At 40.5% G+C, this 24,019-nt stretch overlaps 1 protein-coding gene across 7 annotated transcripts in view; it reads right to left on the bottom strand.

Moving 5' to 3' along the window:
* The window catches only part of FRMD4A (FERM domain containing 4A), a 605,541-nt gene that overhangs the window by 280,809 nt on the left and 300,713 nt on the right, over positions 1-24,019 (bottom strand). For 2 of the 7 annotated variants that reach the window (XM_073000743.2, XM_073000744.2), the window contains exon 1: positions 4,016-22,258. The exons of the other annotated variants lie outside the window; for them this stretch is intronic. In XM_073000743.2, the coding sequence (XP_072856844.1) occupies positions 4,016-4,174 (159 nt within the window). In that variant the 5' untranslated portion in view covers positions 4,175-22,258. Of the gene's footprint in view, positions 1-4,015; positions 22,259-24,019 lie in introns of those variants that run through there. 7 annotated transcript variants of the gene reach the window in all.

Genomic DNA, 24,019 nt, shown 5'->3' on the forward strand with positions numbered 1-24,019 from the left:
TGTCCTGCTCTGCTCTTTTTAGCAATAGTATTCAATAGTTTTTACTGTGTGGCTGGTTTTATTATTTTATAGTTAAATTTGGTTTTACTTGTTTTTATTCTTTTATTCTTTATTCTTTTATATGGGTTGTAAACCATCCTGAGGGATACTTTCTAGAAGAAAGGCAGGACATGGGTTTAATTAATAAATAATAAACAGAATGAATAAATATCCACAAGTGAGCACAAGACAGCAGAAGGAGGCAGCACTGAACAATGTGACACACCTCCCTCCCTCTTTAGTGAGCTACACCCCCACAGGTATAAGATTAACTAAAAGTTACCATTTTGTGCACAAAGGATTTCAGTTGTATACTATCACATGATTTTTAATGTACAAAAATTACATTAATGTTATATAATAACTTTGTTATTTGTAAAAGGAACTATAACAATTACTTGTAATTATTCACTTGTAATCTCTGGAGGTCACATTCAGGCGTCTGCTAATAGAGGTTTTCCTGGATTCTGCAACCATAACCACATGTCATGCTTGTCACCTTGATTCCTCATAAGACATCTGGACCCACATCAGTGGACCACTACCACTTGTTCCCAGCACTAACAGGCTGGAGTGGATGGGGAAAATGAAGATAAAGACACAGGAGAAGAACAGGACAAAATGCATGCTTTCATACTGAAAAACTGAGCAGCTCTGAGTACATTCTGAGGCTGGAAAACTAAAGCAAATTAAAGCAAAGCAAAACCAAAGTCCTTCTTCCCACCCCTTGCATGCCCTGCCTCTATGAATTTATATCCTCAAACAAACAGACTCCCTAATGTGGCAGAGAGAAACAACCTGCTTCTGTCAGCATGACTGGGGTGGCAGTAGATGAAAGCAGGAAAGGCTTCTGAAGAGTGCAGCAAGGCTTTGAAAAAAAATGTTGGCCCTAGCAAGAGAAGGGATGCCATTTGGGTTGTGATTAAGGCATCAAGTTGCCAGATCTCAGTATGTTGTTTGAGGTCACGGGGAATTGCCAGACGGGACAAATGTCACTGGCAACAGCACTTGACAAAGGGAAATGTTGGTGGTTTGTTTGTTTGTTTGTTCAATATGGTGTGGCTTAAGAGCCTAATGTATGTATGTATGTATGTATGTATGTATGTATGTATGTATGTATGTATGTATGTATGTATGTATGTATGTATGTATGTATGTAGTTAGTTAGTTAGTTAGTTAGTTAGTTAGTTAGTTAGTTAGTTAGTTAGTTAGTTAGTTAGTTAGTTAGTTAGTTAGTTAGTTAGTTAGTTAGTTAGTTAGTTAGTTAGTTAGTTAGTTTTATACCCTGCCCATCTAGACCAAAGGTCTACTCTGGGCATCAGAGTGATGCACAAGTCCTGGGCAACAATGATGGAAGCCACCCTGCATCTCTGAGTAATCTTGTTAACTGGTTTGCCAAATTTGGTAAAGATTTTGGATCTACTTACCTTGTGATTCAACACTGAGATTTTACAACAGGGAAATCAAATCATAGACGTGGTGAGCTGCCTGAGCTGAGCAAACTGCATGTCCATTTGTATTATCAGCTGACCTAGAAACAATACCAGATTCCATCCAAATTGTTGCTTGTCCTCCGCCTGGCCACCCCCTAGTCTCAGATTTTAGCTTGAAACATCAGAGTTTGAGATGCTGCTTATCTCGCAATCCCGTTAAGACACCAAAATGTCTTGGACTAACACTGCCTAAACATCCCATCAGTATTTCAAAAAAATGTATGACTTAAACACACTCTGGTGCCTGAATTGCAGAGAATTATTACATTGCAGAATAAGGGAAAAGATCCTCAGAGAACAGGACACAGTGTTGCCATGGACAAGAGAATGTGCTATCAAATGATAGCGCATTCTCTTGTCTGGCATTGCCAGACTGGTTTCAAAAACAGGAGTAGGAGAAGATTATAAAACAATGAAATCATATGACATGAAAATGTAGTCCACATTCAAGGTTGTGTAAATGTACATTGTAAATTGAAACTTTCAAGGTTGAACAAGTTCTTCTGTGTTCTCTTTCCCATTTTCCATAACACCGAAGCACAATTTGTTGCATTACCACTGGGTTCTCAGTTTTCCTGCTCCCATCAGCAGTAACCAATGTCCAGAGATGGGAAGATATACTTGTTTTGGGCTACCTTCTGGGGTTTCTGAGTATTCTCTACCTAGAAAACCCTGAAAAGGGTTACCATAAGTCAGACCATGGGCCTGTCACCATCTCTCAGCTTAGTTTAATTTATGGGACTGTTATAAAGATAAAATGGCACAAACCATGATCTGAGAACAGGTGACCCAAAGGTTAAACACAGACACAGATTTGAGTACTGCACCATCAACTGAGGAAGAAATTTGCTTGGTTTGCAGTTTTATATAAACCAACCTAATGCACATTTTCCGAATGAATGCCTGACCTGGAATGCTGCCATTCTTTAGTTTTCTCACTTAACTTGTGCTTGAAAAAAAATTGGGTATTGTGAAGCCAAACAGATTTATTGACACACACCCCCCACACACACAACTCCCCTCATCCTACCATGAAATCATGCAGCAATGGGGAATATAGGGAGAAGCAGTGAGGGGAACAGAAAGAAATGGGGCACAGTCAAACTTCACATTCCAGACCATGATTCATAAACAGCAGTGTCCCCCCCTTCCCTCTGCCCTGCGTCCGACACCACCATCTTCTGCTTTTGGTCTGGTTGTAGTGTTGGATGTAGTCCCGCTCTGATGGTGTAACTCCCGGTTCAAAACCTCATGTGACTCAATCACTATCAGCAGGCTGCCTCAGGAGTCTAAAGTGGCCTGGGTTACTTTTAGTTTTTGAGCTCCCAGTGACTTAGTAAAAATGTATAATGTGAAATCCAAAAATGACCAGAAGATAAAATAAGGTGTTTAAAAAAGTAAAAACGTGGGATTATGGCAGTTGTGGTTAAACAATCCCAAACATTTCCCATCTTTGGTCTGTTCAAAGGCATAATGTTGCCAAAGTACTCTAAAGTTCTATATGATGATGCAGTTGATTCTGAGATGATTTCCAACTTTTTATTCTGGTCCACTCCTGCTGCCTATTCTACCAATAGACAAAGGAGGTATTGAAGAATCACCCTGACTTTCTTCTTTCTGCTAGCCATGAGCAGTGACCAAGAAACAGTTGCTGGGGAAGGAAATATGCCCATATACCCTGGCTGCAGATGTACCAGTGAACTGAGGTCAAGGAGAGGCTAACATCCATGGCTACTGAGCAGCCAGCTCCATCAGGCACCTCCCTCTATCAGCTGCCACCTGCCAGCAGCCCTTATATCAGACTGCTGTAAGTAAGAGAAGGGGAGGAGAAACCATTTTATCTGTCCCACTGAGAGATCAATACATTTTTATTCTAGTTGGTCACTATAAGAAGTTTGTAACTAACAATGAGAGCCTCAGTTTGCTTCCCCACCTCTTCTTTCTCTCAATCTTACTTATTTATCCATTTAACTTATTTATACCCACCACTCTGGGCACTTAACAAAATAAACCTTTCGCCATTTACCTTAAGCTTATACATTCAAAGATAGAGACTGTTGTATTACTTAAGTCTTATTCCCTCAAAGAGCAGAATAAAAATGCCTCCATTAAAGCTCTGACCTGTGCGACTTGGAGGAAGAGGTAACATCCTGATGTAGCAAATAAACACTTTGTGAGAACAAATCTAATTCATTATCTGGGGGAGGATGTGCTGGTATTCTTTGAATACTTAAGACTACAACTCCCATTAACCTTCTCCAGCATGGCCGATTGATACGGGATGTATAGTTCAAAAACATCTAGAATGCACAGCGTAGCTGACATTTCCCTACGCAAAGTAGTATTTAGACTACAACTCCATGGTTTAAGAATCCCTGCCACACGAAACCAACCCATATATGGTATTTCATCCTAGTAAAGAGTTGCCTAAAAGATGCCCCCCACCCCCCCACCCCGCATATGATAATTATTTTTTCCCCTACCTGGTACACAGCTCTGGAGATGCACCATGGTTTAAGCATGAGGCGTACAACCTGCAGGTTCCTGAACCGGTGACTCCCCAGGACCCGCGTAGTCAGGTTCCACACTAGGCTTTCCCAACTGTAATGCAAATCTTCAAATCTAAAAAGTACAGCAGCCATGCCAACTAGCGAGACGGAAGGTCTGGCGCTGGCAATCCCGTGTGGTTTGCTAATTTCTTAAGGCTCCTAAAGAATGGCAAGGTTAAAATGTCACGGTGGTTCTCCATGAAAGGAAAGCGAGAGACAGAAAAAAACTGAAGTCAAAACAAACCATTTTGGTATTTGTTCCCTTCAGATGGAATTGTTCCTCTCAAAGTTCTCTGTGTTGCTGCTGGACCAGGAACAATGTAAAAATATACTTGCTGTTGCTGCAAAGGGAATTGAATACATATATATAGATATATATTTTGGAAAAGTCAGTCTCCTGGTAGATATTCCTTTTCTCTGCTCAGCTCCATGCAGAAGAACTAAGGGACAAACTCAAATCCAGAAACATCACTTTGCCTTCAAAGTGCCGGGATTCTGTCCAGAGAGGATGGAAAACAAGCCCCCCCCCTCCTTCTCTGCCAACATTCCCAAGACATTCCATTTTTCTATTTAACTCTTAAAGGTGCAAAGTACAACTATGGAAGAGTAGCTTTGCAGCACAAAATCTCATTCTCTTATTTAAAAAAATAACTAAATCTGTCGAACATTTAGAGCAAGCTGTTTCTACAGCCTATTATATGCCAATAATAATTGCTGTTTTCAGCTGTAATGAGAACCTACTCATAAAATTAAGGCAAAAGTCAAACTGCTTCATGTCTGATTGTCTTGCAGTTGCTAAAGGTAGATGAGTTCTACTAGAAAAGAAATAGCAACTATAGATGTCAAGATGTTATAGCAGCAAGACTAAATGGTTCCTAAAAATGTTTCTTCCCCGTCCCTTTTAAAGTACAAAATGGTCTGTATCTAAGAATTTGGATAAACAGAACAAAACAGTAAAAAAAATTAATTTGAAAAACTGGAAGATGAATTAGGGCAGGCATTATGCAACCGTAATGGTAGTTTCCCAGGACTGGCTCGACCATTAGATGGTAGACAGACGGCCAAGTGAAGCAGTTACCTCAGGCAGACAATTCTTGTTTACCTTTTCCAAAACTACACAATCTTCTTTATGAATAAATAGAACCTCCTTTTTATGCTTTTTGAAAGGAGGAGTGATTGGGCTGCAAAACCTACATCTTTCAACAGGCACTTAGCATTTCCATTTATTTTCTGTGTTTAGTTGTAACTTGTAGCAGTTTTATTTTGGGAGGCTTGTTATCTCCCCCACCCCCACCCCCACGATTCCTTTGTGTGTCTGTGAATTGCTTTGAAGGACTTGGAAAAGTAGCAGAGGATAAAATGGTTTAAATATGTTTGAAACACACGTTTATTTGGAAGTAAGTCACAATATCCTTCTTTAAACTTACACATCCCAATCAATCAGTAGTAGAAAAGTATTCTTTACTTGCATTATCCATATGCCTTTGCAAGTATCATGCCAATCATTTTTACTTAAAAATTGCTGGAAAGGTGTGTGGAGTGAGGTTAGTTTAAATTTCTCTTGGTTCTTCAATAGGGGAGTGAGGGTAGGGAAGACAGCTTCTTATATGTGGTTTTCCACAGCAAGGAAAACAGCAACACTTGGAAATCAGGGCAGGTGGGTGTGGTCATCAGTGAAATGGAAAGACTCATCCTTTCCCCTATAATCTCATTCAGAGAGCCTCAAATAAATGTTGCATGTCTGGCTCCAGGTTTAATGGGGCCCTGAGAAGCATGGGGTGCCTCTTCTTCTTTGGTAAGTTTACACTGGGTAGTGGACCCTATTTCTGTCCTCGTTTTCCACCATGCGCCCAATATAGTGTTGTTCTTGGGCAATATAGTGGGGAATTCAAATGATATCTAAACTCATCCACCTAGTTCTGCTCAAGAGTTTTCTGCTATGGGTTGAGGAGCACAGTAGGCAGCTGCATGGGTTGAGGGTTGCATGCAGCAGCTGTTGGATGCTAACCCTGCATCCTAAAGATCCAACATGTCCAGTGTGTCATATTGTTTGGTTTGCACTCTATGATTTCTTTTCTTTTCTTTATATACTGTCCATCCAGACAATCGCTTCACTTGGCAGTGTAAAACAAATTTTAAAAAATTGTGCAATTACTATAAACTAGACTACACCACAAATAAACAAACAAGACAGATGGCAACATAACATAACTTCACAACATACACTACAACATTACTCTCCTCTTTTCTTCACTGTCCCAGCTACTTAGGGAGAACATCCTCAAAAGCTTCCCTGAACAGCTCCGTTTGTAAGAGTTTATTGAATGTATAAAGAGGCGGCGCCTGCCAGAGCTCCTGCAGGAAAGCGTTCCACAAAGAAGGTGCCACTGCTGAGAAAGTCACATCATTGTGGGCCATATCATGTATAAGAGAAGCTGAAATTTGCTAGTGTTCCAGAGGGGTAATTCTGGTAGACAGGAACTGTTGTGCTTAATCAGTGAAGTCTGCAAATAAAATTTGTGCTTACCTCTTAATGAGCACCCACAACACAGAGTAAGCTAATTTTCAAGCAATGAGAGGTGTGAAAAGTTACTTATTGGTGTGCAGCACAGAAAGGCTAACTATGTCAACCTAATAATATGGACTGTGATGTACTTGGTCAGAGTGCCAGGCTGGGATTTGTGACACCTAGGTTCAAGTTCCCACTCTGCCATGAAACCTATTATGTAAGCCTCCGTCAATTATTCTTAATGTTTCCCAGAGCTGTTGAGAGGATAAAGCAAGAGAGGACAAGAGGCATGTACCTTGATCTCACTGGAGGAAAGATGGGAGAGAAATATAACAAAGAAACATCCTCCTACATAATAGTTAAGAATTCAGCTGTATCTGATTTCCATGAGTTTACCCTCTAACATGAATACAATTTGAGATGGAACAGACATATGAACAGGCTTTGCTCTTGGAGACAGGGCAGATATCCTGTTTGCATGCAGGCAGATCATTATGTTACACCGCATAGCTCTGCACTCTCTCTTTTTGGAGATGGAGATCAAGCCTTTGTTAACATGAATGGAATTTCTCCCAATGTAAGGAGGTATTGTGTTCCTCTTTATGCATGCTCTGTTACTGTCCAACCACAGGAGCAATAATGCACTGCATAAGCAGAAGAACACAGTGGTATAGTGCCCCTAGTTGCTAAAACTTTGGCACAAGCAGTAGATTATTACACTCCTGGATAGGACTATTATTTCTGTTACTCCCAGTCTAGAGCCAACTAACTCTTCTTGGTCCCACATTTGGGGAAGTGTCTTAAAATGTTCAATTTAGCTGATTAGATGTGCCAGATCATCTTGGTTTTGATCATCATGTGGTGTTAATTATTTCTACAGCACAAAACTGTAAGTTTCTTTTTAAAGTTTCGAACTTTCATTTAAACCCTTCAGCCTTTGATCTTCTTTTTAAAATAGCTGTGGTGATGTGCGATTGAATTATACTGAGAATTTATGTATGAATGTTCATTTAATATGAGCAGATGATGTACTTTTTATGCTTTGTTCTTTCTTCTAGGAAAACCAACAACCAGAAATTTCTTATTACTCACATCTGACTTCCATCTCATTATTCAGATCTCATCTTTCATGAGAAACTAAGAAAGACTTTGCTTCTTCAGACCAACAATCGAGCTGGCACAGTGATCCCTGTCTGGGTTCCCTCTTCCAGATGTTGTTGGACTACAACTCCTAGAATGCCTGGTTCAATTGGTTAGTATTTATAGGAGTTGAAATCAACAGCATCTGAGCCCCCAAGATTGGGAACCACTAGTCTACCCCAACTGGCCGGATGGGAACACACATCCCATGATGTCTGCTATTTGATCTGATATTTAAGAGGTATACTGCCACTGAACATGGCAATACCAGGGCATGTGTGGGGGCACATGTGGCTATGCAACATAATGAAAAGTAATGGACACTGAGAGTTGCAACGCAATATATGTACAACCATATAGGTAAAGGTAAAGGTAAAGGTTCCCCTTGACAATTTTGTCCAGTCGTGTTTGACTCTAGGGGGTGGTGCTCATCCCCGTTTCCAAGCCATAGAGCCAGCGTTTTGTCCGAAGACAATCTTCCGTGGTCACATGGCCAGTGCAACTTAGACACAGAACGCTGTTACCTTCCCACCAAGGTGGTCCCTATTTATCTACTTGCATTTGCATGCTTTCGAACCGCTAGGTTGGCGGGAGCTGGGACAAGCGACGGGAGCTCACTCCGCCGCGTGGATTTGATCTTACGACTGCTGGTCTTCTAACCCGGCAGCACAGGCTTCTGCGGTTTAGCCCTCAGCGCCACCATGTCCCTTAATGGCTGACAGCGACTGAGATAACTGTATTTAACAAAGTGGGCTGCAGTCTATGAAAGCTCATGCCAACTACAGCATACTTGCTAGTCTTTAAGATGTCACTAGACTCTTTGTTCTCTACATTTGTGGCTGGATGTGTTATGGTCAATTGTCTGTTCCATTACACTTGAAGAAGAGTCCAGCTGGTTGATTGTAAAGTCTGCTGCAACCCAAGGAAAGTCCTCAAGCATTGCTTACAGTGCACTACTGAAAACTGGCACTGTTGTCTCTGTTATAAAATAAAATAAGGTTAAACTATGGAACCTGCTTTTCCCAAAGTGATGGGTTTGGTCTGCTGGCACTGAATTTCAATGGGGCTATTGCTGGTCCTTATAAGATTGCCACATGACGTTTCCCTGATATGTGTAACTGGGTTTTAAATACCAAGGATTAATCTATCAAACAAACAAACAAACCAATAAGAATACTGTACTAATTTGCTTCCTCATACATGAGCAATGCTGACAAATAAGAAGTACAAGAAGAGGTCGTGGTGGAGGAGGAGGGTGACTCTACCCATATTTGCCTCTGATCCTGTCCAGTCCTGCTTTTGGTGCCTTCCACCATAAGTAGACAGTGCTCAATATTTTATCAGAAGAATGTAGCTCTTAGCAGAAAAATACTTTCCCAGACATGTTGTCTAAATTGTTATTTTTCAAACAGTGGTTCATGGTTATGTAATCCCTCCTCTCCCTCTCTCTTTTTTGCTAGTTTTGCTGATACTTTTTGGCATGCTCCTCAACATTCTAGAGACACTTTGCCTGAGGATGAGCCCCAAATTCATTTTAAGTTTTGTTTTAGGCAAATTGTCACTGTAGTCTTAATAATGATGTGTCATAAAGTAAGTTACACCAAAAGGAGCAATGAGATTTTTTTTATAGAGAGGAGGAGAAAAGAATTACAGATCCAGTGTACTCAAAGAGTTTGCTCTCACACAAAGAAGTCCAGACCTTGAGATCACCTTCAGTGTTCTTTCTTTTGATTTCCCTATTCTATGGGAGAGGACCAAGGCAAGGCTTTCTCAAAGGTAATGCACAGTCTTTATAGTAAAGATAGGTGCATATTGAATAATAATTAAAAATTACATTGTTCCTACATTATAAAAGTACCCAAAGATGAGCTGGAAAAGCTTTTAAAACAGCCAGGACAAAACATAAAGGAATATACAGTACACTGAATCTGGATTTTTACTAACAAAATATATAGGTTGCATAAAATGTTTTAAAGTATCCACAGATTCCTATGCATAAAAAGTATTTCATGACCCTGGGAAAGTTTGAAGTAAGCAGTGACCCTTCTAATTAATCTCTCTATTATAAGATATGAAAGAAACATTCTTCCCTACAGACTGTCAACAAGCTTTTATTCTATCAAGCCTTGGGAGACACTGCATTGTTCAGAAGTATCATTGGTGGTGACTGACCAAGAATGACATCTTTGGGTCATTGTGGAGCACTTAGTGACAAAGTTAACCCCTTATGTGGCAGCTGGAAAACAGACAAATTTCATGTTTAATAAATAGGAACAGGACTGAAAACAAAGCTATCAACACTGTAATACTGTACAAATCTACAGTGTGACCATTCTTGGAATATTGTGTATAACTTTGGATTAGAGATGGGCACGAAGCACTTCATACTGGGAACTCCTAACTCATTGGTGCAGTACCACATGTGCTTCATGTTCCTTGCTCCCTCACCAGCATCTGTACTCACCAGCCAGCGTGCACTGCTTGTTCCCTCCCCATCATGTAATCTTCCACTTCTGGCAGGAGTATGGACTTCCCTTCTTTGCCTCCTCCGGCAGCTTCCCACTCAGATGAGGAGGTGGGGCAGGGATTCCTGCAGCACTGCCTATGAGTGGGCAACTCCTGGAGGAGGCAGAGAAGAGAAGTCTCTGCTCCTGCTGGAACTGGAAAAACAAACCATGGGGAAGAAATGAGCAGTGTGTCCTGGCTGGTGAATGCGGATGCGGGGGGGGGGGGAGAATGCATGTCACTTGTGGTACTCTGTTGACAACTTAGGAAGACCTAGCATGAACTACTTCATGTTTTTCTCTACTTCAGATGCCCCAAAAAGTATATTGGAGAGCTAGAGATAAGCAGACAGTGGTAACCAAAATGATCAAGAGCATGGATCAACTCCCATATGAGGAAAGATTACATTTGGTGGTTTCTAGCTCTGAAAAAAGAAAGTATTTTATTAATCTATACTTAGTGGAACAGTTTAGTACTTTAGTACTATATGTATGTTTAGTTGCACTCACAGTGATGATAGTAACAGCAGAGGCCACTTTTGCTATCATAGTTTTTCAATATCATATCTTTATAATATACTGTACTAGTAAATCAACTAAATGTAAAACCTTTTCTGGATGCCAGTAAAAACCACACCACCTTCTTCTTCTGCAAATTAACAAATTCTCTATTGTCCCAAACCTTATCATTCTCTTATATGTACAATTTTGTAACTTGTCTCACAATAGAAAGTTTCAAGAAATTGGAGCAAAGGGTCTAGCAAATCCTTTGGTGTTGCCATAAGCATGGTTTTATTTACTCCTTGCTAGCATGTAGGCTACAAAGCAGCTGTAAAGTACCCTGTGCATCACTATCATTACCACTATTAAGATATATGTAAGTTGCCTTTCAAAAAATAATAATCTCAAGACACCATCCAACAATCAGGGAAACTATCGATACCAGTATTTCAAAAACAAAATTAAGTATTAGCAACACGAACCAACAGAGTATAACTAACAGATTCAGCCAAATAGATGTTAACATTTAATAATACATCTTAAATAACTTTCATTTGTCTGACTAATGAAATCAAGTTGAGAGAAAGCCAGGAGATACAAATAGGTTATTCAGGCTCTCTCAATACCATGCGACAGTGGGGCCTGGTACATATTCATCAAAATCTGTATAAAAGTGATGACATCACCAATAAGGGGAGATTGATGATAATTAAAGAGTTTCTGCTTCAGTTTCGGGGGGGGGGGGTGTCACTTGCCTGCAGTTGGTCTCATTTGGGTGAGTTGAACTAGCCCTAGGATCACAAGATTTGATCATCAGACGTGATTGGACATGACTGCATAGGCTGCAGGTAGCCTGGAAGTCAAACTTGATCAGGTAATGAACTGTCCATGTCAAGGGAGTCAGTGCTGGCTTTAGTACTCACATATGATTTCCTGCTAGTCAAGTACAGAAAAGGAGACCTTGAATCTATCCTGCCGGATATCCTTCGAGATGGATTCATATTTGAAATGGTAGCCATGGAATTCTGAGCTACTTCTGGTAAGGCATCAACATTTAAATCACCCAGCATACAAGGCTTGGAGTCCTCTTCTATAAAATGCTTAAGATCACCTCTATCTGCCCAGGAAGAGTAAATATTAGCACATCTTTTCCAGGTTCCCAACAGTAGCTTTAGTCACTTAGGACTTACTAATTGTGGGACAAGATAGCAACTGACCAATGAGATAGAACACCTATAGGCACATGCTACCTCCTGCTACTGTTCAAGTTTGAGCCTGGTACTATATGAGAAATGGTGGTGGAATTATTTAGGAGAAATTAACACTTTTCCCAATCAGTTCCTGATGATACAAGCATGGTACCTCAAAAGCAGCTTAGAAATAATATTTTCCTTGCAGTTAGCTAACCTAGCAATAGTATTTCCCTTCCCATTAGCCAACCATACACTAAAGGGGACTCTGTGTCCTTTAAAATGCTCTGTTTAATCTAGAATTATCCAGAATTAATCTGTTAATTGATTCCCAGTGTGATATAGTGGATAGAGTGACAGACAAGGACTCCGGAGAACAGGGTTCAAATCTCCGCTTAGCCATGGAAACTCCAGTGGAACTGGTAAAACCGCTCCTTAAATATCTCACTTACCTTGAGCGCTCTATTAGAGTCACTACGAGTTGGTTCTGACTTTATGACACAGAACGCACACACAATCTATTAATAAGAGTGCTCTGGGCTCTATATTACAAAGTTATCCTAGCATCTCATTCAGTCAGCAGAGAGGCATATAGATGGATGGATTGATCGATAAATAGGAAAATATTTTGTGATGAGTCAGATAACCCATTCTTCAAGTGTAATCTTTCCAAATCTTTAGAATGATGCAAGTCATGATGCTGTGTTATGGAGCTCTGACTGCTTTCTAGGTCTAATGGTGGAACAAATCATTAAGAATAATACACAGATCACTGAAGACTGATGCGGATGCTTCTGACCACATTTCATTGACATGCAAAACAACAGATTCCTGGTGGCTCGTAAATCTTTTACTTATTTTCAAGCCAGGTTTGATGGGTAGTGATGACCAAACCTCCCCAGTGGACAGCTAACCAAAGCAGGTCAAAACTCTCTTTACCTGGTAGTGCTCATGCTGCTGCCTGGGATTTATGAAATCACCCAAGATGATTTGTCCCAAACAGCCTCCATTCCAAGGTTGCTCACACCATGAAAAGCACATTTTAGATGATCATTTTTTTCTTCTAACTTGTTTTGCTGATATTTTTAACTAGTTTGGCGGAATATGACCTCTTGGTAACAGTTGGGGGCATTCAATGACTAATACAAAGTGTGTTCTGTTTCTAGCCAAATGCTAAGAAATAAATTTGGGATGAGATGAGATGCGGGAAAGAGAAAGGAATTATTTGAAAAAGAAAAGATCAGTGGGTCAGATTTCTCATGCATACTTTGATGCTCGTATGTTTTTCCGCTCTCGTTTAGCCTGCAGGAGAAGACAGACATTCCATTACCAAATAAATGGTATATCACTAAAGAGCTAAATGAATCTTTGAAAACATAGGAATGTAGAAAACAAAAGGGTTTTTCCCATAAGTGTACAATAAAATACTGTCAGTGTAGTCCTGGTTAGGCATGGGAGCTTCGTAGTTGTCTCCCCAGGGCAGACAAATACAATGCCCACCAGCACAGGTGACCTGGTGGTCCTTCCCTGCCTGCTAGAACTAGCCTGGTCCACTTACTGGGCTCCTTGGTGTACATGCATGCCTGGTGGCGGCAACATTGCACCACTCATGGACATAGTCCTGCTGGCAATGCCCTGCCTCTCCCCGCAGCTGACCACTCCAGCAAGAAGGTGGTAAAATGAGTCTTCTTGCTCAGCCTGGGAGATAAATACAAAGCTCCCATGTCTAGTTCTGGTGCATATATTGTTGGATATTATACACTTCTTCCTGTGATGAAAAAACAACTAGACTTCCTCACAACTAGTGCACATTCAACTAGTTAATCTGATGTGGCAGTGGCTTATTTTTCCAGTCATCCTACATATCTGGTGTATCATGCAAACATAGCTAGTGTGTGGAATTCCTCCCATTCTGCTGAGCTGTATGAATATATATTTGCAAATAATCAATAACAGTTTGTGTATTTTAATTAATTAAATAATCAATAACAGTTTGTGTATTAATTATATATTTATAGCATATTTGTGGATGCTAGGAATGTGCTGTACAGATTTTGTGGACATCAACTCCCAGACATCTCCATTCAGGAATTCCATCTGACGCACCCACATCTACAGACACCTAAATATGGCTCAACTGAAAATGACCTAGCTTGGAAGGCTTCATGGTCTAGCTTTGTGTTGAAAAAGCAAGTTCCCCTGTGTTTGCTGGGCAAGTTGAAGTCCCAAAAATTCTGAATTGCATCTCCCTAGTTGATGCATGACTAGTATGCATGCACAGACTAGGCAGTAGGATGACTGGTGCAGGACTGAATGCTGATTGATTGGTGTGTTTAAAAGTGAAGGAATGTTATATGGTGGGGTAGTTAATCTGCTTCAGGGTAAGCAAGGTTGAAGAGTGTGTTTAAGTGATCTGATGTGTGCAGTCTATGTGAACAGCTGGTCTTGAGTTCAGATATAGGAGACATTTAAGGCAAAGTGTGTGTGAGTACAGTACATGAATATGAAATTTAATAGTCTTTCACTTCAGTTTCAATATCTAATATCTAACATTTTAATCTTTCCCTGTTCCTATTTACCCATTAATAACTAATAAACCCTTTACGGTAGTTTATTCCCAAATAAAACTCTCCTTGTTATTTATAGTATTTTATGTATAGCTTTAAAATCTGTTTAGCTGTCAAGTAATACAGCAGATAGTAGCTGTGGGTTTGTAGGTGAAGAAGAAGGAGAAGAAGTCACCAGAGGTTTTGTTAAGTGGAACTTTTCATCCGTTTCCGCGTTGACTTCAAAGTGTTAATGCTTACATGTAAGGCCCTAAATGGTTTAGGACCTCGATACTTGGCGGAACACCTGCTCCCACCTAGATCTACTCGGATCACCCGCATGAGCCAGGAGGTGAGGCTGAGGGGCCTAACACTGAGGGAGGCCCAGAAGGAAAGGGCATGAAATCGGGCCTTCTCGGCGGTGGCTCCTCGCCTCTGGAATAACTTTCCTCCGGCGATTCGTGCGGCGCCTACACTGGGCACTTTCAAGAATCAATTAAAAACATGGTTATATGTTCAGGCCTTCCCTCCGGTCAATATTTAACTCTTTTTTCTTTTTCTTTCTTTATTTGTTCTATTATTGTATGTGTTCTTATTGCATGCAGACTTCTATGTGTAATATTCTTGTGTTTTACCGTATATACTTTTATTGGAAGCCACCCGGAGTGGTCGATCAAACCAGATGGGTGGGATATAAATCAAATCAAATCAAATCAAATGATCGATCGATCAATCAATCGATCGATAGACAAGTTAAGTAAGTAAGTAAGTAAGTAAGTAAGTAAGTAAGTAAATAAATACATAAATAAATAAATAAATAAATAAATTTGATAGCAAATGAAAATATAAACACCACCTTGGGCATGGTGGTGGTAACTGGGTTAAAGGAGCAATCTGAAATATTTAGGAAAGGTTTACAGGTAATTGTTTCTGAGCAAATATTTAAACTAGTGGCATGAATAAAGAGGTGGCTGAATATGGGGTGAATATGTCAGGTGAGTGTGACAAAGAGGGAGTGTATATCTCACTAGTGTAATAGTAGTGAGTAGGGGTGCCTCCCTGGGTATGTTATGTAGTCCACATTTATTCAAGGGTGGAAGTCATTTTAAATGGACATGTGAACAATTTGGTGTCCTCAGGCAACAGCCCCCTGGTACATGAGACCCTCCATGTGGTGAATAAAATGCACAATAGTGCTTGCTTGGGATGACCCACAGAGGAGAATTACCACTGATAACTCACATTTGACTGTATATTGACTCCATGTTCTGTAATCTACTGGAACCATGTCTGCCCTTCCTTCTGTACTTTAGACCAGTAGAGGTTCCTATGGAAGTTCTAGAGGGCATCCAAATAATGAAAGTCTAGAATTTCAGTTCCTTTTTTCAATTTCAGTTAGAACATTTTTGTTGTTTAAACTGGGACCGCTGTAGAAGTGCACAATGCCAATGGAAAACTATCCAGCATAGGTACACACTTTGCAAACAGGTTTGTTGGAGACCTATTTCTTGGTTTCACCTCTCAAAATGTCACTTGCAGATGAGTGACATTGCAATAAAGGCCACTTTTGCCCCTGGAGCAAAATACTGAATAGGCTAGAATGGACTTCCTCTTTGTAAAGAGGTCATGGAGAGTCAGTGAAAAGAGCACAAGGAAAATGGCATCCTATTTGCAATCTTTTTTTCTGAAGTAGCTCCTTCCTATTGCTGCACAGTAAAGCTGGCATTAAACTAATATTCTGTCAGCTCACTGCACAGTACCTGGAAGCAGAAGCATATTAAGCCAAATTGCCTTAATTGATTGGTATAACTTGAATATTTACCCCTACTCTGAATGTCTTCTATTTGTAGTCTACTTATAAATCCATTCAAATATTTTTAAATTGACACCAGCCCCAGCCAGTTCTAGATACCTCATTGTCTGTAAAGAACGCAGTCTGGGCTTCTTTTGGAGGCTGAAATTGACAGCTAAAAAAAGTATTTATGATCTTGTACAGAAATGTATGACTCATTCCTATTTTGGTAGTTTCTTTTAAGTTTTGCTACTTCCTTGCCCCCAACAGAATAAGAAACTAAGAAGGAAAAAATATGCCATTAATTCCCCTTATCTTGATGCACAATGAATACAAATACTCTGTGCTGATATCTGAAACGGAGCTTCCTGTTATATTAAGGACTACATCCTAGAATTTAGCAGCACAAGACTTTCCCCTCCCCCATTTTCAAAAGCTGAGCAGAATGTCTAATGATTCTGCAGTTTGCTTCCTGCTTGTAATTAAGTAGGTCACAGCTGTGAAGCAAAGAGAACAAGAAAATATACTCAAATCACACAAAGCCCAAAGCAATCAAATCATTTGCAGCTGAAGGAAATCGCAGCTTAAGACAACAACAGTTGCATGAGTCTAGAGTCTAAATGGAAGAAGAAGAAGAAGAAGAAGAAGAAGAAGAAGAAGAAGAAGAAGAAGAAGAAATTAGAGGTGGGGGTGATATAAGACAAAGATTCAGAGACATGAGAAAATAAGATGGTTGTGAAATTCAAATCCCTTACAGAATTCTTAGTAGTGTACTATCAGTATAGTAGTACCGGGCAACCACTTCAGTGACCAGCTTTTGAAAGGGCTAAAGACAGACTGCCTGCCACATTTTTAAAAAATAGGATAATTGAAATAGTTCAAGTAAGGGGCACCTGCAGGTGAAGGGTTGTTGCAGAGATTAACTGTATCCAAAATAAAAGAAAAGGCACAAGCAACATTGTTTCTGCTAACATTCATCTCCTTATTGGATATATATACCTATCCTCCAGGGTAGTAGAGGCTGGTTGACAAATGTACGTGGGGTGCAGCCCCACCTCAGTCTCAGGCTATTCCCAGCCAGCTCACTGCTGCTTGCCTCCCCTCTAGGGCGGCAGAGTTCCTCCTGCTTTGTGTAGGCACATACACTGGCCTGTGTGTACAGTATATGCATTAATACTGTATCCACTTTTGCTCTCAGCGCTGCCTCTCATACAACTGTACTGTGCCTTGCGTTCCACAATGGACATCGGCTGTCACTACCTGAGGAAAACTGGAATATCCTAAGGTAAGTTAGACTAGAAAACAGCAAGTCTCTCTTCTAGGCTTTTCATTTTGTGTAACCAAAGGAAGGTAAATTGAGTCTATGTTGAAAGCTTGAAGCATAGTGATGGCTGATAAGCAACTTTTAAACCATACCATGCCGGCCAGTTGTGACAGCAGCTGGGTGCCACATATTTCCTTTGGGTAATTAAAAAAATGCACATTTTTACAATTCAGGATTTGCCTGATATGCTAAATTCCAGCTGGAGTAGTTTCTTTAGTCTTCTATCCAGTCTGTATTGGATCTTTTTATGCTATATACCTTTATTAATGTGAGTGCTTCTACTGCTCCAAAGGGCTATGTAGAATGAAATAACATCTATCTTTAGAACTCTGGACACAAGGCTTCATCATTCACCGCACCAGCACTGAAGCAGAATGTGCACCAGAGCTGAGAGGCTCACATGACTGCTGTTAAAGTGTCACAGCATAAAAGCACTTGAAGCCTTATAACAGAAAACATATGCTTCAACAAAGCACAGTAGGTTGGTGACTGGGCTATTCATCATCTTGTGGGAAAGTCACCAGTGTGGAGTTCATGAAACTGGTCTAGATTTCCTGTAATTTATTCAATAGGGAAAACATCAAAGTGTCATAATTCTGATTTCTTTCTTTCTTTCTTTTTGAGATCCCTCATATGGTGATGCAGCAGTGGTAGCAATAGTAAGGCATTCTTGATTTTTTCTTAGCCTCTCTTCCCTGTCTTCCCGTATAAATGTATGAAGGTATCCACTGGACCACTGTCAAGGAAAGATTAAGATCTTTCAGTAATGAATAGAATTGCTTTGCAATATTTCCCTGGTTATGCCAAGATCAGTGTAATTTGTCTGGTGGATCAATGTTATAAACAACTGGTTGAGGCTCTTGACTTAAGGTTCCAGACCAATTTGACCATAATTAATATCTGCTTTAACTGGGAATCCAAAACTGGTGTGGAACTGAGTGAGATGTATGATGGATCTGCTTTTTTAGATTCAACAGACAACACTCAACTGTTGTTTGAAGAAATGAATAAAATTCTTAAATGCATGAATCTTACCAGTCATTCCTTGACCCTTGCCTATCATGGCTTGTTAAATCTGCCCAGTTTGGAATTAATATGTTGCTGACAACTATGATTAATAAGGTGCCTTTAGGAGGGATCTTAATATTTCAAGGCATTGATGGTCACAAAGCTCTCTCAGCTGATTTGACTAGTTACAGGCCAGCACACATTATGGAAAGGGAGGGGGAATTTGGCAGAGAACTTCCATTTTCAATTGTGATTCTCACAGCATACAGTTTTGTACAGCATCTATTTATCACACAACTGCTTCCTTGTTTTATAGGAACAGATCTTATGTCACAATATCACAATTTTCACTGATTGCATGTCTCATTTTTCCAAAAATTTTGGCTTCCAAACTGTAGGTACTAACAGTTGCAGAAGATCTCCAATTTGTGAATTTTCAATATTGCCAAGTGGGAGTACACTGTTGTGCTTTGGGCACTGATTTCATAGGCCTACTCTAGGTGTGAGTTACTATGGGATTTCGGCCAATGTCTGAAACAAGTAATGAGAGTAGCACACTAGTCCACCTCCCACCATCACTTTTATCAAAAAAGAAGAAGAAGAAGAAGAAGAAGAATGATTTAACAAGCTGTTCTATCCACTGTAAGCTCTTCATGTCAGCCAGAACCCAGATTTTGCATGTTAGATTAGGCATCCCTCAGTCTTGAGACACTATGTAACGTGCTCTGTATGGAGGACTTGGAACAGCGTTTAGTGTGGCTGAAAAGGCCAATTTGAGAGTGACAGTCCCTTCCACACTGAAGACAAATACAATCTGTCCCTTGTCCAGCTCCCTGATTTGGCTGCTTTCGGAACTGCCTCTTTGCCTCGGCCTGCTGGACAAGGGTCTCTTTGAATTGGGAGAGGCCATGATGCACCACCTGCCTCCAGCCTGAACGCTCAGATGTCAGGGTTTCCCATCTGTTGAGGTCCATTCTTAAGGCCTTCAGATCCCGCTGGCAGATATCCTTGTATCGCAACCTCTGGGGCAATTTCCCTGTAGTAATACTCCATACAGGAGATCTTTGGATTTTGCACGTATTGCAGTCCATAAGGGCTGCTTACAGAGATAGAACAGTGTCCCTCTCTTTAGACTGCCCCTTCCACGAATTAAAAGCAATGCTGGTCTGGGGCTGGGACTGCACATTTCCCCATGGAGGGGACACACTTTAAAAACAACCAGGCAGGAATTCCACCGCACATAAATCTGGTCAAACAGAAAACAATCTAGAAGTGTATGTTCCCTTGGGAATTTAATATTTTGCAGAAGAAACTCTGTTTTTTAGAACAATGTTTCATCTAATGACAAGTTTATTATAAACAAGACAAAAACAATAATGAAATCCCACAAAGGTTCCCAAGCTAAATTTTAATGAATGCTGGATAGGAAAATTATCATGGGAAAAGTGCATTTGTTCTCTAGCTATCCTCATCTAACTAGTTCATTTCAGGATAAGAAGCTATGAACAACAAGGCTTCCTGTCTGGTGAATGTTTGGCCTTAAATGGCAGCGAAAAGGCAAACTAACAGTGTCTACATATTTTCCTAATAAACAGACACTGGGATCAGTGAGTTAACGAACAAATATTCTCTGAGAGTTACTGTGGAATAAATAATCACCACAATCAAACTGAAATCCAATTTTTATCTACATTCTTATATGAGGGGGAGGGAGACTACACCTGTGTATACCATCATGTCTAACCAGGTATGATATGTTGCATATTCATACGTAATAGAAATACAAGTTTTAAGCTAGTGCTTGTACTATGCATGAAGAAACTTTTCTTAATTTTTCAAAAAGTGCCTTCATCTGCCTTTACATAATTCTGCCAGTTTCAAATTGTGAAGGGAGGAAAAAAAAACATTATTCCAAGTCGCTTTTATTTAAAGTGTTACATTCCTCAATGGTACAGTCAAGACTGTCATCATGACCTCTCCTGTCCTTAGAATGGGATCCTCTGAGAGAAAATATATTTTAGTGATCTCAAATCTGAATTTGCTGACAAGAATATTTTAAAATATCCTTAATACAATTTACCATTATAATTATCTTCTTTTAGCCATAAAATGTTAACATTCTGATATCAGACGTAGCTTTTTTTTAAAAAAAAGTATTATATGTATACTTACTTTTTTTCTTTAGAAAGAAGAAAAAATGACACTGACCAAGGTGCTGTGAGCATGAATGACTGTTTTTGCCCATGTGTCACCATGTCTCAAAGAGGCCACATGATGAGAGTAGTACAATACTCCACATGCTTGTCATCTCTTTTATCACTCAAAAGCAACAGTCTAAGGGGCTGTTCTATCCTTCTACACTTCTCCCTTCAACAATACTGGGGTTGGGGCACCAGACCCCCATATTGTTCAAAATCCGTGTATAACTTTTATGCCCCCCCCGACATAACTACAAAGCACAAATTGTTGATTAACACACAGAGATAATACTTCTCTCTATCGGGGTTCTCTTCCTAGCATTTACAGTCCTTTTCACACAGTACCATGGTGAAATGAAGGTTAAAGGTCCTTATGAACCCTCTGAATTAGAGGCTGAATTAGAGATGTTGTGTTTGGGGACAAGCAGACCACTTTGATGCCTTCAGTGTTGAATACATAGGGTTCTGGCTGGGCAGGGGCACAATATTTATTTAATATTCATTTATTTATTGAAAAAATCTGCATATAACCAAAACCATGCTGTTCAGACCCAGGCAAATTAAGGGAGAAGTGTATTCTACTTTTACATTTTGAATGATTCATTCTAGTTCAGCTAGTCATACACATATTCAGGTGCATGAGATGACTATTGGAGGTCTACATTGAGTGAAGATGTGAGAGACAGCTGTTTCATTCGTGACACTGGCACAGGTCTCATTTGGTGCCAAGTTAAGTTTGTTAAGGGATGTGGTGGCGCTGCAGGTTAAACTGCTGAAGCCTCTGTGCCACAAGGTCAGAAGACCTGGAGTCGTAAGATCGAACCTACGCAATGGAGTGAGCCCCCGTCGCTTATCCCAGCTCCCGCCAACCTAGCGGTTTGAAAGCATGCAAAAATGCGAGTAGATAAATAGGTACCACCTCGGTGTGAAGGTAAACAGCATTCTGTGTCTAGACACAATGGCCACGTGGCCACGGAGGATTGTCTGCAGACAAACGCTACCTCTATGGGTTGGAAACTGAGATGAACACCGCTGCCTAGATTCAGACAAGACTGAACAAAATTGTCAAGGGAACCTTTTACCTAAGTTTGTTAAGCTATCTACCCAGGTTTAAGAATCCTACCGACTATAACTCAGCTTTGAATTATTTGGTTTAATTATAATGTTGATTTTATGCTGATAATAAATTATAATAAATCCCACTGGATTGTTTTTATTCTTTAATGTTGAACTGTTTTATTGCTTGTGTCCTGAGATCTATTGATACTGGGTAACCTGGATATATTTTAATTAATGACAAATAAATAAATATTGACCAAACCAATTCTCTGTCTACACAAGAATATACAAATACAATACTGTAAATACCTTATGCACAGGTTCAGTACAAATAACCCATATATTCAAAAACAGGAAGCAGAGATTGTTAATCAATGGGTATCTTGGCCACTGTTGCAGGATCAGCTGATGCAATCATACCTCTCTTCTGTATAGACCTATCTGTTACATAACAGCACTGATGTTACCTGTCTGTCATGGGTTTGGAGGGAAAGTTCCATCCTATGGGGAGTGGAAGGCGGGACATCAGGAGGAGGGGCTGTACTGTATAAATATGTGATGCCTGTGTGGTGAAGGGAGATGCTGAGACAGACTGTGAGACACTGGGAGGGACGAAGCAGCAGCTGGGGAAGAAGAAGCTGTTGTGGGAGTCTGGGTGTCTGACAGGGTACTACTGTGTGTCAGAGTACCAACCTGATAGGTTCAGGTGTCTGTGGGTTAGCCAGAACTGATGGGTTCAGGGTCTGTGCTTTAAGTTAAAGGTTCTAGGTGAACCAAACTGTATGCTTGTGTGTGTGAGAATAAGCCACGTTACTTTATTTTATTCACCTGATTGTTTATTTTTCCCTGTGTGTATTTAAAATAAACCTTATTCTTTTGTTGTTTAAAAATCCATCCCTGGTCTGTGTGACTTATTATAGGGAATGGTTGGTGGCAGCTTAATGTAACTGTGTGACATATCCCAGTAGGTCTGGGTTTGTCACATTGATTGGTGTCCAGCGTGTGGGATACGACTGGTCCAGTTGTCCAGCGGTCCAGCAAAGCCTTGGCAAGTGTGCCCAGAGCAAGGGGGGTCTAGTCAGGGACAGTCTGAGGCGCGTAGGTAATCTTCTAGGTGTACCTCACGGGGAGGTGCACTAGTAGAAGAACGTGCCAACTGGGGAGACTTAGATTTAGGTGCTCTGAGGCAGCCTAGTTTTGGCGGGAAAAGCTGAGGCAAATCTGCGTAGCAACAGTGAGCTAGCTTGCCAGCTGAGAGGCCCAGCAGAGGGGGGTAGGCTCTGACTCGATACTGTTGCAACTTTAGTGCTGAAGAACAGCAGCAATCTCTAGGGAGAGCTGGTTCTGAGGTAAAAGGAAAAAAGTGGTCGTTTTATTTTGAGGCTTGACTTTTTAAAGCAGCCTGTTCTGAGGGGGGGTATGCCCTTGACTCGAAGCCAAGTAGCAGACATGAGTGAGGTGAAAGACCCCCAGATTGACCAAGGTTCTGAGGATGAATTTGGCTCAGTGCAGGGTGACAGCACGGGAGAACAGAACCCAGAACTCAGAAAAATACTCCTAGCCCAACAGCATGAACTGAGGGTGAGGGAAATGGGTGAAGTGAGAGAACCACAGGGAGACCTAAGAAACTTTAAGTTATCTCTAGAACATGAATTCAGAATGAAAGAACTAGAGAAGGAGGAACAAATTGAACAGCTTAAAATAAGAGGAAGAGAAAGAGCTGAAATCAGTCAGGCAGAGGCAGATGCCAAGGAAAGGGGAATGGCCATGAGGATGAAAGAGATGGAACTGGAACACAGAATTAGAATGGCACAATTAGAATTAACATTCCTCAATAAGAGAAATAACAATTTATCAGTGGAAGAAATGTCAAAGAAAGAAAAGTATGAGGCTCAGGCCAGACAAAGTGAGCAAGATCTTGAAAAATATAATCAGCAAAAAGACATTAAATTAAAAGAAATCAGAGATAAGACTGAAGAAAAAGTAAAAGAGATAGAAGCTAGGGCTGAGGAAGAAATTTTACAGATCAGGGCTGAGTTTGAGGCTAAGCGAAAGGAGCTGGATTTGAGAATAAAAGGGAAGAAATTGCAGCAAGGGGGAGGGGCCCATGGTGAAGGGAAGCCCTCAGACATGAAACCAAGACCTCAGATTTTGGAGGGAAAACCAA

This window comes from Pogona vitticeps, chromosome 5 (assembly GCF_051106095.1).
Source record: "Pogona vitticeps strain Pit_001003342236 chromosome 5, PviZW2.1, whole genome shotgun sequence".
Taxonomy (NCBI): Eukaryota; Metazoa; Chordata; class Lepidosauria; order Squamata; family Agamidae; genus Pogona; species Pogona vitticeps.